The 13218-nt window shown below is 43.8% G+C and overlaps 2 protein-coding genes across 2 annotated transcripts; one reads left to right on the top strand and one right to left on the bottom strand.

Moving 5' to 3' along the window:
• Positions 1 to 1750: 1750 nt before the first annotated feature.
• Positions 1751 to 2919, top strand: fth1b (ferritin, heavy polypeptide 1b). The gene is made up of 4 exons (XM_054620799.1): positions 1751 to 1858; positions 1979 to 2125; positions 2425 to 2550; positions 2761 to 2919. The coding sequence occupies exons 1-4, from the start codon at positions 1757 to 1759 to the stop codon at positions 2917 to 2919; spliced, it is 534 nt and encodes a 177-aa protein (XP_054476774.1). The 5' UTR covers positions 1751 to 1756.
• Positions 2920 to 3669: 750 nt separating this feature from the next.
• On the bottom strand, positions 3670 to 7735 carry best1 (bestrophin 1). Its single transcript, XM_054620798.1, has 9 exons — positions 7584 to 7735; positions 6731 to 6825; positions 6382 to 6615; positions 6066 to 6220; positions 5889 to 5966; positions 5498 to 5650; positions 5332 to 5412; positions 5098 to 5249; positions 3670 to 5007 (listed from the first exon to the last, which is right to left on the bottom strand). Exons 1-9 carry the CDS (start codon positions 7733 to 7735, stop codon positions 3915 to 3917), a joined length of 2193 nt encoding a protein of 730 aa, XP_054476773.1. The 3' UTR covers positions 3670 to 3914.
• Positions 7736 to 13218: the final 5483 nt, after the last annotated feature.

Genomic DNA, 13218 nt, shown 5'->3' with positions numbered 1-13218 from the left:
CACACACACTGTAATGTACACACACACTGTAATGTGATGGTGAACCTTATACACACACACTGTAATGTGATGGTGAACCTTATACACACACTGTATGTGATGGTGAACCTTATACACACTGTATGTGATGGTGAACCTTATACACACACACTGTATGTGATGGTGAACCTTATACACACACACTGTTATGATGGTGAGCACAGTGTGTGTTACTCCTGACTACGGTGGCCGTGATGCTGCTGCGGTTTCTTTGTAGTTTATAAGTCTACTAAACATGTTGACAGAGCTCCGTGTACACAACACCGCCTCCAGGCCAGTAAACAACCAGGATTAATCATATATAAAGCTCCGGATTATAAGAAGCACTGTCGTTTTTTGAGAAAAGTAAAAGGCTTTTAAGTGTGCCTTACAGTGCGGAACATACGGTACCTGTGTGCCTGTTGCATCGGTGTTCAGGGTTTTTAAATAACTTCAAGTAATTTATTTTTAAAAACTTGTTATTTTTTGACTTGCTTGAGCTGAATCAAAGAACTATGACAACATGCAATACACCTGATTGATCCCTGGAACTGCAACACCTTTTTACAAAATCTGTCTTTGAGGATCTGTTGGGTAAGAAAAAATATCTCACCCAACAGGCCATAAGGTAACGGCTTAATCATTTACTTATATTTTACCATTCATTGATTACTTCACAGCATGGACTTCTCTGAAAATGGAATTGCTTTTACAAATCCATGACAACTGGGTTGAATCTGCTAATGAAGCTCCAGAACAGATGTTTAATGGACCTTCTGATCATTTCGTTTCATCACTGTATCCTAACACCAGTGGAAACTACAGTAGCTTTATTTAAACCAAAGAGAACCTTAATACACCTTTCTGCTTTAATGTAACGTGTGTACACATACGCTGTGTAAAATAATATATGTAGGATTCTAAGTCTTAACTTTAATTATGCAACGTGCGTTTTAACCGCTAACAACGGTCATCGTCTGCTGTACGCGCAACGTGATGACGTCAGCAGCAGGTAACGTTAACGTCGGTGGTCCGTCCGTTAACCTGTGAATAGACACCTGCCGGTAGCTCACCTGGGATGAGTTGATGGACCTGGGATGAGTTGATGGAGATCTACCGGCTGGTGTTGCCTAGCAACTGCAGCCAGTAGTTAGTGTCCCATAACCAATAATAATAATAATAATGTAATGTTAGTCATTAGTTATGGGCTTAGTGCCCAGCTTTAATTATTTTACATTAACATGTTATTTTACATTACAGTCATTTAGAAGATTTTATTTTAATAAATAATGCTTAATGTATTAACCCTTTCATGCACAGAGGTCACTACAGCGGACAGCTATTTAAATGTTGTTTTCTTGTATATTTATGGGTTTTGATGGCATAGTTGCACATCCGCCACTACAGTGAGCGCTATTGTTGTGGCTGATGTGCAACTATGCCATCAAAACCCATGCATATACAAGAAAACAACATTTAAATAGCTGTCCGCTGTAGTGACCTCTATGCATGAAAGGGTTAAAGTGCATTTGCCTTTTTTTTTTTTGTTGGTCAGGTAGTGGTTCATGATGCAAAACAAATTATATCAGTGGAATTCAAGTATTTTTTTTAAGTATAATAAGTTCTCTGTAAGGTTCTTTTTATTTGCATTCAAGCGTCCATCCAATAATATACTGCCTTAGATTTGACCAGCAGAATGGTGTCTTTTATTCATTGTTGTAATTTAATTTGCACAGAAATGAGTTCGCAAATCCGACAAAACTTCCACCAGGACTGCGAGGCTGCCGTTAACAGGCAGATCAACCTGGAGCTGTATGCCTCTTATGTGTATCTCTCTATGGTAAGACATGCGAGGTGCATCTTTTCTTGCTCACTTCCTCGGGGCTTTTTTCTGTGTCTCATTAAGCTCAGGAATAGCTCAGACATAAAATGTTGTCTATTCTTTATTTTTAATTTATAGGCATACTATTTTGATAGGGATGATAAATCCCTACCAAATTTTGTCAAGTTCTTCCATACACAGTCCAAAGAGGAGCATAAGCATGCAGAGAAGATGATGAGTCTGCAGAGCAAGCGGGGAGGCAGTATTTTTCTGCAGGACATTAAGGTATGCAATGATACTTTTGCTCAATTAACAATGTTTCAGTTTGTAAACAGTGTAATTTTTTTTATGTTTTTTGGATAATGGGACCAAGTCCTTTTTTCTATGTAGACTTACAAACTTTTCCATAAAGGCCTTTTGGTCACACTTTTAGCAATTACCAATTGATGCAATTATAAATAAATCTGCTATTCTCATCGATTCATCCGTTGTTTATTTTTATATCAGTCCATCTGTTGGTTATTTCTTTAAAATCAGTATAACAGCAGTGTTAAATTGTTGTGAATTATTTATTCCCATTTTAGAAACCTGATAGAGATGAGTGGGGGAGCGCCCTGGAGGCTTTGGAGTGTTGCTTGCAGCTTGAGAAAAGTGTAAACCAATCCCTGCTGGACCTGCAGAAAATGGCAACTGAACACAATGACCCTCATGTAAGCAACAGACTAATGTACACAGCAGAAGCGCCATTAGCCAATGCTTGAATGTTTGACTTTAGTGGCATTCAACTTCAAATTATTTTTTAACAATGCATTGCGTTTGTTTCTGACTTTGTTTACACACATGCACAGAAAATATATTCTATGTACATTTGGAAGATCTGACAGTCTAGTAAGATGAAACATTCTGTCCTTTTTTCACAGTTGTGTGACTTCATAGAAACCCATTTTCTGGAAGAACAGGTCAAATCTATAAAACAGCTTGCGGACTGGATATCCAACCTGCGTCACATGGGAGCCCCTCAGAGTGGCATGGCGGAGTACCTCTTTGACAAACACACTATGGCTGACGAGGGCAGTTAAACTACGCTGTTACACTGATGACCATCCTGGTCGATGCTGGATGCCAGCCTGCCCCTAACATGTACTGCATGTAATACAGTTAATGCTGCTTTATTTATGTTTGTAAGCTATCAATCAACTGCAAAATATGCAAGAAGCCATAGATGGCTCTCTAAACTGGACTACTGCAGACCTTAACTCACGTTATATACCAGAAGAGATGTTTTAATTGAAATAAACACCTTTATCTCATGCCAGTTATGTGTTAATACTTCCTGATATTTTAAGTGTGGTGGATAAAACACAACAATTTAATGAACTAAACCTGAAGTGCTTTTTAAAGAATATTTTCTTATCTTTGAGCTTTGTCTTTGCCAATGTAAAATTTGAAAACAGAAAAAATTACAATGACAGAAATTAATAATTTGTTTTTTAGTAAAGTTTTTTTTCAGATTTTTACTTCATTCTTTTTACTGAATCTTATATTGAATTTCACATCTTTCAAATAAGATCAACATTTAGCTTATTAAGCCTATCATTTTTAAAATTGCGTTATGATGAGAGAACCATTTTTAAGGAGAAAGGACAATTCATGTACATAGTTTCCTTGTATAATACAATGAAATAGTAATAAATAATTTCAGGATTACATTTTTTATTGAAAAAACAAACGAAACATAATGTGTGATGCATAAGATTTATTAACAAGTACACTGATGGAAACAATACTGAAAAGACTACAATATACACATTTTTGCTTCTTGTCGTTGAGTTTCAAAAGTAACTGGAAAGAGTTTCTTATTTTTCCTTCGCATGTTGACGGTTAAATCTTACAAGTAGGTTAATTGTTCTATGAGAGCCTAACACAATGTAGAGATTAACTCTACTGTGTTTGCGACAACTACTTAACAATTCTATGTAGGGCTCCTGATGACTAATGCAGTTCAGGTGTAACATCAATCAGTGCATGTTTGTGTGAAATATTTTGAATGCCACATGTATATAAAAACAGTCTGTCACACCTTGTTTTCTCGGTCCTGCTCCTTCCCTCCTGCTGCCTTGTTCACGCCACCTTCCACCAAAACGCCCAGCAGGTCCCCTTCAGCCAATGAGATTCCTGAATCATTGGGTGAGTGTTGCTGATTGGTTTCTTGCTGCGATGACGCTGAAGTCGAAACTGTGTTCATGTTGTTGCTCAGCCCACCATTGGTGCCCCCGTTGCTTGATCTCATGTTGGTGCTGAAGTTCCCATGGTTACTAAAATTAGTGTGACTTGTACCGTTGCAGAGACTTCCCGTCATGCCAGCGCCGTTGGTGCTTGTTGCATTAATGCTGCTAGAGCTGCTGTTGGGATTAATGGGATTTGTAGCTGCTGTTCGAGAAGGAGGGGTGAACGAGAACACCCTTTCTCCTCCGCTTCCTGTGGTCCGAGCACTTGGGGGCCCGGGCTGGCTGTCAGCTGAGGGGAGGGTGTCCAGATTAAGGCGGGGAGGTGGAGGACGGCGAGACAGCAGGCCTTGTCCAGGTTTGAGTTTAGAGATTGGGCAGAGTTCAGGTGCAGGGTCTGGGAACGAGAACATGGGGGCACTTGGGACTTCGCCATCCGCACTCAGCCAGGGGAAAGCGGAGGATGGCGGTGGGGGGATGTGGTTCGGGGTGTCAGGAGGCAGCAGCTGTGAGCCCGCCATCTGAGGAGCCAGGGAGCTGCAGCTGCGGTCCCACTCGTTCTGAGTTCGCCGGGCGGGTCGAGGGCGAGGCACCGTGGGGGGCACACAGTGGATGGGTGTTTGTGGGCAGCTGTAGAAACCTGGTCTCTCATACAAGGGCATGGTGGAGAAGGCATAGTCTGGATCTCGCTCGTGGTTCAGAGGCTGGCGGCTTTGACTTGGAGTTGATGGTGCCTCTGGGTGCAGGAAAAGAGGGAAGCGGCTTAGTGGAGCTCCGGGGCGACGACGCAGCAGAGAGACCCGGGAGGAGCGAGGAAAGTTAGGGGACTGGACACCGAGGAGACGACCCAGCCCTCCGAGCAGCGGGGTGGAGTAGTTGGCTTCCTCATGTTCTTTAATTTGCTCCAGATTGGACTGAAACTCCATCTCCTCCTTGGGAACACTAGTTTAGATGAAACAGGTGGTTATATGGTTAGGAGAGTATTTTTCAGTATTTAAAATTGTCTGCCAGAAAATAAAAACATTACTGAACCTGATATCCAGGGCTGAGCCCATGAAGGAGGGTTTGCGGTGTTCAGCACTGGCAGCAGTGTAGGGAGGCTGAGGTTCACACTCATTCCAGTACATGTCCCTCTCAACCAGTGGCAGGCTGTCGTACATCTCATCCACAGACAACAAGGACACCTGAGAGACAACAGAAATCAAAGCAGGAAGAACAAGATAGCCTCTGTCTGATGTAAAAGTGGCAAATAGTTTGAATCCAAACCTGTAAATTGCGATCGACGAGCCAGTTGGTTTCAAAGTCATCGTCATCTTCGCCAAAAGGATTTATGAGTTGCTCAGCAACCTGAGCAGAAAAGACCACAAGACAGCTCAGAAATGAGAAATTATTAACATTTCTTGTGCAGTATCAGCGGAGACTTGACCCTCACCTTCAGCCAACCAACATAGAAGAAAAACTGCAGCAGGGTGAAAACAGGCAGGTAGAAGTCCAGATCGTGACCTGGGTAACCTTGAGCCGGATCCAAGAACTGACGACCAATCAGACAAGCCAGGAAGAAGCTGTAGACCGCCACTGTCGCCACCTGGTTAAAGGACTCTAGTCATGTGTGTTTCTCAACTGCCTTTAAAGACACAGTCTCTTGTCTTTGTGCATCATTGGTATTGTTTCATGCTGATTTTATTGTGTTTTGCTACTTCAGATTGCTTATTTTTGTCACCTAATCATTGCACATTTATCACAACATAAAAACTGTTAAATCTGAATTTTCTATTGCAAAGGCATCTATATATTTCAGGTAGAACACAGTATATCAACAAAACCTGAGTATAGACAAGAGGCAGGCTGATCCAGTCGTAACCGTACAGCTTCATACACTTTGCCCGTAAACTATTCAGCTCCTGAACAGAGAAAAAAGAGAAAAGCAAAGCTATTTTTGAAAATGTTTCAGAACGTGATAATGTTCATCTCTTTTGGCCTGCATGCACATGATGACCTACAGTGAGAATGGCTGTGAGAGCCACGTCGTTGTTGATGCGACCCTCAGTCCGAGCCCTCAGAGCCAGGCTGACGAACCACATACAGGGAACCCAGAACTTATTGTGAGGAGAGCGCAAGTCCTCCAGCTGCCTCAGCTCATCTGACGTCATCAAACCTGACAAGCACAAACACGGCAAGGAAGTGAAGGAATGACACAGATAGAGAAACCATTTAAGACGTTAGTTTCCATGTGTTTAGTTCTTAACTCAGCTCATAGTCTGAAGTCTTGTAGGCCCAACCACAGTGAGTTTCGGTGGGTTCATCGCCACGTCGTACCTGCCTGCACCACATGCTCCATGGTGGGAAACCTCTTGTAGACGGCCGTGCTGACGGAGCGGTAGATGAGAACACCAGAGAGGTTGGCGTATCGCATCAGAGTCCGTCGGGTCAGTCTGGAGGCCTCGTCAGCTCCCCGAACATGACCACCCACTAATGCCGCCAAGCGGTCCGGCCAGGGGACGTTCTCAAACTGGCCCCACCAACGGGACACAACCAAGGTGACATAGAAACCTGGCAAAAAAAAAATGTCCAAGTACAGAACTGCATGTCAACCTCCTGTGATGGTTTCCAGGAACATGGTCTTAGATTGAGATTTAGATTTATGAAACAGGCAGCCTAAACTCACCCAGCACAAAAGACACAGGGATGAGCTCTGCATAGCGGTCACAGTATATCGACAGCTTCTCAAACAGCCTCTTCTGGTCATCTTTTAACACAAACCTGGTGAAAGAAACATCTATTGAGTCCATTACAATAAAACACATAAATAACATACCAACTTATCTCATTAAAACAAAAAACTTTGTAAAACTCATTGTAACATAAGTATGTTGTTACAACTTCCATGTTATTTAAATAAGAAATAGATCAAGTTCTGTTAAAACTTAAAAAAATGATATTTTGTAATAAAAGTAAAGCCATTTAATTTGTAATATATATTGTGTAGAACATGAAATGGATCTAAAAGTAAAATGAAAACATTGTATCGTTATAACGTGAAATTGAACAAATGTTTCTTTTGTTATGGTGGCAATTAAAAAAATAAAAATAAATACAGAACTGTGTGTGGACTTCAGATCTCAGGTCTAAAGCAAAATATATTTGATGAGCAAATAAATATATTTTAAGGTGCAATGTACAGGATTTCGCTTGATAACGTTGTGGAGGCATAGCGCCCACCCTTAGGTATTCCCTCAGGGAAACACTGTTGTTGTCACGTTATCTGCGAGCCACTGGCTCAGCCGTCGCCATGTTGAGAGCCGCTGAGAGGCAATAGAAATGCTCCCAATCTCATATATAGCACCTTTAAGTAACGCCACCACTGGAGCCGAAACAGAGCTGACAAGTTTGAACTGTAGAATGTCCTTCTTAGTACCTTGGTCACAATTCTTCAATTCGATAAATATAAATAACCCTAAATAAAGATGTTTAGATAAAAAAAGAAATACAAGAAGATTGGAGTTGTGCTATGAGAGTACCTATAAACACTACTGAAGAAGTAGTAGAGAAGAGTGAAGATGATGAGCTCTCTATAGAGCAGTTTATAAATGCTTCCCTTCCAACGCAGGAGCAGGTGGAAGAAGGTCCCCAAACCTGCATCAGCAACCCTGCGAGAGTACGTTACAGTCATTGCTGCTTGCTGGCCAACTTGCTGGGTGACTGTGTCGTGACATGAAGGAAACCAGTGTGGCGGTGCTCTCTGTGGTTTGTCTGAGCTCAACGTCAGCAATCAACATGGATCCAACAGGGTCAATTTGGTCCCAAATCTAAAATGATAAAGTAAGGTTATATATTTTCTCTAGGTAATTTAATCCATATGTTTGGATTCACTAAATCAACTGTGACAGATTTTCCATTTTCTGGACACATAAATAACCATTTAAAACAATATCTTTCCTTATGTCATAGATCTAAAATACACCAATACATCTGAACAGATGTTCTCATGGCTACAACAGGCAAATACAAAATATGAGGGTCTCAAACACAAAGCTGTGAAGTTTTTTACTTACCACACAAAAGGAAAACGTCTGGCCATCGAGATGTGTAGCCACAGCGTTAGTTGGAATGATGTTGGAAGAAAGGAAGCAGGAAAGAAAAAGAGAGCAAGGGACTTCTGCACCTCCGGTCACTTGATGTGTTAATCTGTTTCAGCAACAAAGCTGCATTGTGAGGCCGGGTTCTGTTAATCTGAACAAATCTGAGGACAGCAGAGCGCCCACACAGCCACAAATTGGTCAGAGGCATGAGTGCTGAGTAGTTGTGTTCAGATTTTGGTAATATGACTCTAAGAAAGCATTTTACTCAAAGTTTAACACCAAGTTAATATTCAAACACACAACAGTTTAAACATACTCTCATTTATTGATTTCAGTTAACACCTAGAGGGAACATTGAATTCAGTTTTTCCTCATGGAAAACTCTTGATCAGGTGAGACTTTGTGTCCTCCCCCCTCTGCTGGAAGAAATGTGTACAGCTGTACTCTGACTGGCCAGAGGGTGTTAGTGATTAACCCTTCCTGTCTAAACAGGAGACCAAACGCAGAGAGAAGTGTGGACAGAGTTTAATCTTGAGATTATCAAAGCACCATTTTCAGCAGTTTTTATGCTCTTGCAACAACTGGGGATACATTTTGAACACTCTGGTGAGTATATTCTGTGTATTTTTCTGTCTTTAAATCCTCCTGGATTAAGTTCCTCCCACTTCTCGTGTGTGACACTGTTTCTTAACTTAGGTTGAAGTAATGTTTACACTGGATATCTCACAGAGAAACAAATTCCTTTAGCATTAGAAACTGCAAATGAAAGAGCCTGAGCTCCTTTGGCACGTGTGTAAGTTATTCAAACACTGTCGAGGTCATGACTCGTCCACTGACTACTGAAAGAATTTGACTGTGAGGTATGTTTAGTGCAACTTTTTTAGTTTTCATTAGTTTAGTTTTAGTTGCAGGATGTAACTTTTTCTTTTCTGAATTGGATGTGTTTTGCACCCACAGGTAACAGAATCCCTAAATACCACTAAACACATTTAACAAACTGATTGTAACCTCAGTGGAGGCATCTATTAGCTTCTGATGAGTCTCTGCACTGCTTGAGAGAGACATGGATGCTTTTGAGGGAATTCACAGCGTCCAGATTTCCTCATCTCCCCCGTCTTCAACAAAAGCCAGCCCAGGATATGAAGTCCTCAGAGCAGGAAGATCTGGAATAGCAGTTTATTCCTCTGCAGTGTTCTTCGGCACACCTGATGCCCTGGCACAGCCAGCCGCCAGACACAAGTACAGCAGGGAAACTGATGAGGAGGAGGGCTGCATTGTTGGACGGTGAGTGTAAAAGATGAGTTTGATTTCATCTGTATGGGCTAAACATGATTGATTAAAAAAGGCAATTTTAAAGTGTAATTTTAGATCATTTCACTACTAACGAGCTGCCTATAAAGGTGAGTACAATGACGGTATATAAAGGATTCAAGTGCGTCACTATCTACCACATTGGTACCACCTTCAGCTTCAGAAGAGACAGTTATCTTATGATTTTGCATAGTATGCAACAACAAAAAACTTCCCACGTTGTTCAATTTTACATGATGTAAAGTGGATTTCAACTTCTAACCATCGTACAGATTGATTCTGTTAAAATGTTGACCATCACATTTAGGTAGCAGCCATGTGGTCAAGTCAAATGACTACATATGCAAACTAGCAAACAAAATCTGATTTAATTATTACTTTAACTCCAACAACACATGATGTTATCAAAGGCTTGTTTTTGCATGTGTAGTCTTAATCTGCATTACAGCCATCAGACTCCATGCAGCATATTCATAGACAGAGCACACATTCAGCCTGCGGGTCTCCTGCGAGGTCACATCAGGACTTGTTTTGATTTCTTTTTTTTGCCTTTATTAGAAAGTACATGGGAGAGCTGACAGGAAATGAGGAAAGATAAAGAGATGAAGGATGATATGCTGTACGCAGAAGAACTCAACCCAGACCTGATTATTTTGCAGAATTGCACTACAATTTTTACATTACAATATGTATTTATGAGGAATTAGTTGCAAAGGTAAAACAAATAGAAACGATGGAAACAATATTATTTTTTATCGATAATTTCTCTGTCGGCTGGACCTCCAATTGTGCAAAGCTGGACACTAAACTTAAGTTTTACTCCGTGTGTTATTTAGCTTGTGCTATAATTGAAACTATATCAACTGAAATAATAGGGCTTGAAAGTAGCTCCTGCTTTGTTACTCAATCTCGAACTTCTGTTTTGAAGATTGTCCCTCAGTTATTATTGTTTTTGATTTAGTAATGTGCTTCTGCTCATATGTTTCTCACTACTTAAAGTGGACTAATCAAATTACCAAACAGCAAATTTGGGGCCAGGTATTCTAGCATAGAAAATTGAAGAGTAACTGTACAGTACCAGTCAAAAGTTTGGACACAACTACTTTGAAGAATCTAAAATATAAAACATATTCTGGTTTGTTGAGCATTTGTTTGTTTACCACATAATTCCATATGTGTTCCTTCATAGTTTGGATGTCTTCAATATTAATCTACAATGTAGAAACAAATAAAAAATAAAGAAAAAACATTGAATGAGAAGGTGTCCAAACTTTTGACTGGTACTGTACAGTTAATCTTCAATTTGTGGAGCTCCACATTTCTTTCCTTGGAGGACAATCCATGATGCTCCACTTTGAAATGATTTTATGTTTACTGAACAATGTTTAGGACTGGACACCCAAAGTTTCCCAAAGGGGTTAACTGTAGGAGCTCAACAACATACATGCTCCCTGCTGGTCAGGGCGTTGGGAGTGTTGGTATACTGTGGGTGTTGCTCCCTGCTGGTCAGGGCGTTGGGAGTGTTGGTGTCCTGTGGGTGTTGCTCCCTGCTGGTCAGGGCGTTGGGAGTGTTGGTGTCCTGTGGGTGTTGCTCCCTGCTGGTCAGGGCGTTGGGAGTGTTGGTGTCCTGTGGGTGTTGCTCCCTGCTGGTCCGGGCGTTGGTATCCTGTGGGTGTTGGCTGGTCAGGGCGTTGGGAGTGTTGGTGTCCTGTGGGTGTTGCTCCCTGCTGGTCCGGGCGTTGGGAGTGTTGGTATCATGTGGGTGTTGCTCCCTGCTGGTCCGGGCGTTGGTATCCTGTGGGTGTTGCTCCCTGCTGGTCCGGGCGTTGGGAGTGTTGGTATCATGTGGGTGTTGCTCCCTGCTGGTCCGGGCGTTGGGAGTGTTGGTATCCTGTGGGTGTTGCTCCCTGCTGGTCCGGGCGTTGGTATCCTGTGGGTGTTGCTCCCTGCTGGTCCGGGCGTTGGTATCCTGTGGGTGTTGCTCCCTGCTGGTCCGGGCGTTGGTATCCTGTGGGTGTTGCTCCCTGCTGGTCCGGGCGTTGGTATCCTGTGGGTGTTGCTCCCTGCTGGTCCGGGTGTTGGTATCCTGTGGGTGTTTGCTGGTCCGGGTGTTGGGATCCTGTGGGTGTTGCTCCCTGCTGGTCCGGGTGTTGGTATCCTGTGGGTGTTGCTCCCTGCTGGTCCGGGCGTTGGTATCCTGTGGGTGTGCTTGCTGGTCCCTGCTGGATCCTGTGGGTGTTGCTCCCTGCTGGTGGGGTGTTGGTATCCTGTGGGTGTTGCTCCCTGCTCCCGTTGGTATCCTGTGGGTGTTGCTCCCTGCTGGTCCGGGCGTTGGTATCCTGTGGGTGTTGCTCCCTGCTGGTCCGGGCGTTGGTATCCTGTGGGTGTTGCTCCCTGCTGGTCCGTCCGGGCGTTGGGTATCCTGTGGGTGTTGCTCCCTGCTGGTCCGGGCGTTGGGATCCTGTGGGTGTTGCTCCCTGCTGGTCCGGGCGTTGGGATCCTGTGGGTGTTGCTCCCTGCTGGTCCGGGCGTTGGGATCCTGTGGGTGTTGCTCCCTGCTGGTCCGGGCGTTGGGAGTGGACGCGCCGTCATGTGACCAGCGCGTCAAAGGGCAGAACCGGAGCAGAGACTCGTTTTTCCTGCCAGGAAATAAGGACACGCAGAAGAAGAGAAGGGAAACCCTGTCGGCCACGGCTGCAGGAGTGTTATGAGAGTCTGCGACGTACTTTGACACCGTTTCTGTGTGTTGTTGTTGTTGTTGTTGTTGTTGTTGTTGTTGTTGTTGTTGTTGTTGTTGTCAGCAGATCGTCTGCGTCATCGTCCGCATTCCTCCGCTGATTTGAAACAGCTGAGATTTTCTAGGGAAACCCGCTGAGGTTGGCTCGGTTAGGACAGTTTAATTCATTTAGTAACAACAACAAGAGCAGCAACAGCTGAAGGACAGGAGGGAGAAGCGGACACACGGACACACAGACTGGGAGGTGTCTGCTGTCCACTGAGGACACTGAGGACACTGAGGACTCTGAGGACACTGAGGACACTGAGGACTCTGAGGACACTGAGGACACTGAGGACACTGAGGGACACTGAGGACACTGAGGACACTGAGGACACTGAGGACACTGAGGACACTGAGGACACTGAGGGACACTGAGGACACTGAGGGACACTGAGGACACTGAGGGACACTGGACACTGAGGACACTGAGGACACTGAGGACACTGAGGACTCTGAGGACACTGAGGACACTGAGGGACACTGAGGACACTGAGGGACACTGAGGACACTGAGGACTCTGAGGACACTGAGGACACTGAGGACACTGAGGACACTGAGGACTCTGAGGACTCTGAGGACACTGAGGGACACTGAGGACTCTGAGGGACACTGAGGACACTGAGGGACACTGAGGACACTGAGGGACACTGAGGACACTGAGGACACTGAGGACACTGAGGACACTGAGGACACTGAGGACACTGAGGACACTGAGGGACACTGAGGACACTGAGGGACACTGAGGACTCTGAGGGACACTGAGGACACTGAGGACTGAGGACACTGAGGACACTGAGGACACTGAGGACACTGAGGACACTGAGGACACTGAGGACACTGAGGACACTGAGGACACTGAGGACACTGAGGACACTGAGGACACTGAGGACACTGAGGACACTGAGGACACTGAGGACACTGAGGACACTGAGGACACTGAGGACACTGAGGACACTGAGGACACTGAGGACACTGAGGACACTG

The sequence above is a fragment of the Anoplopoma fimbria genome, chromosome 19 (assembly GCF_027596085.1).
Source record: "Anoplopoma fimbria isolate UVic2021 breed Golden Eagle Sablefish chromosome 19, Afim_UVic_2022, whole genome shotgun sequence".
NCBI lineage: Eukaryota > Metazoa > Chordata > Actinopteri > Perciformes > Anoplopomatidae > Anoplopoma > Anoplopoma fimbria.
This window is presented reverse-complemented; position numbering and strand designations above follow the sequence as displayed.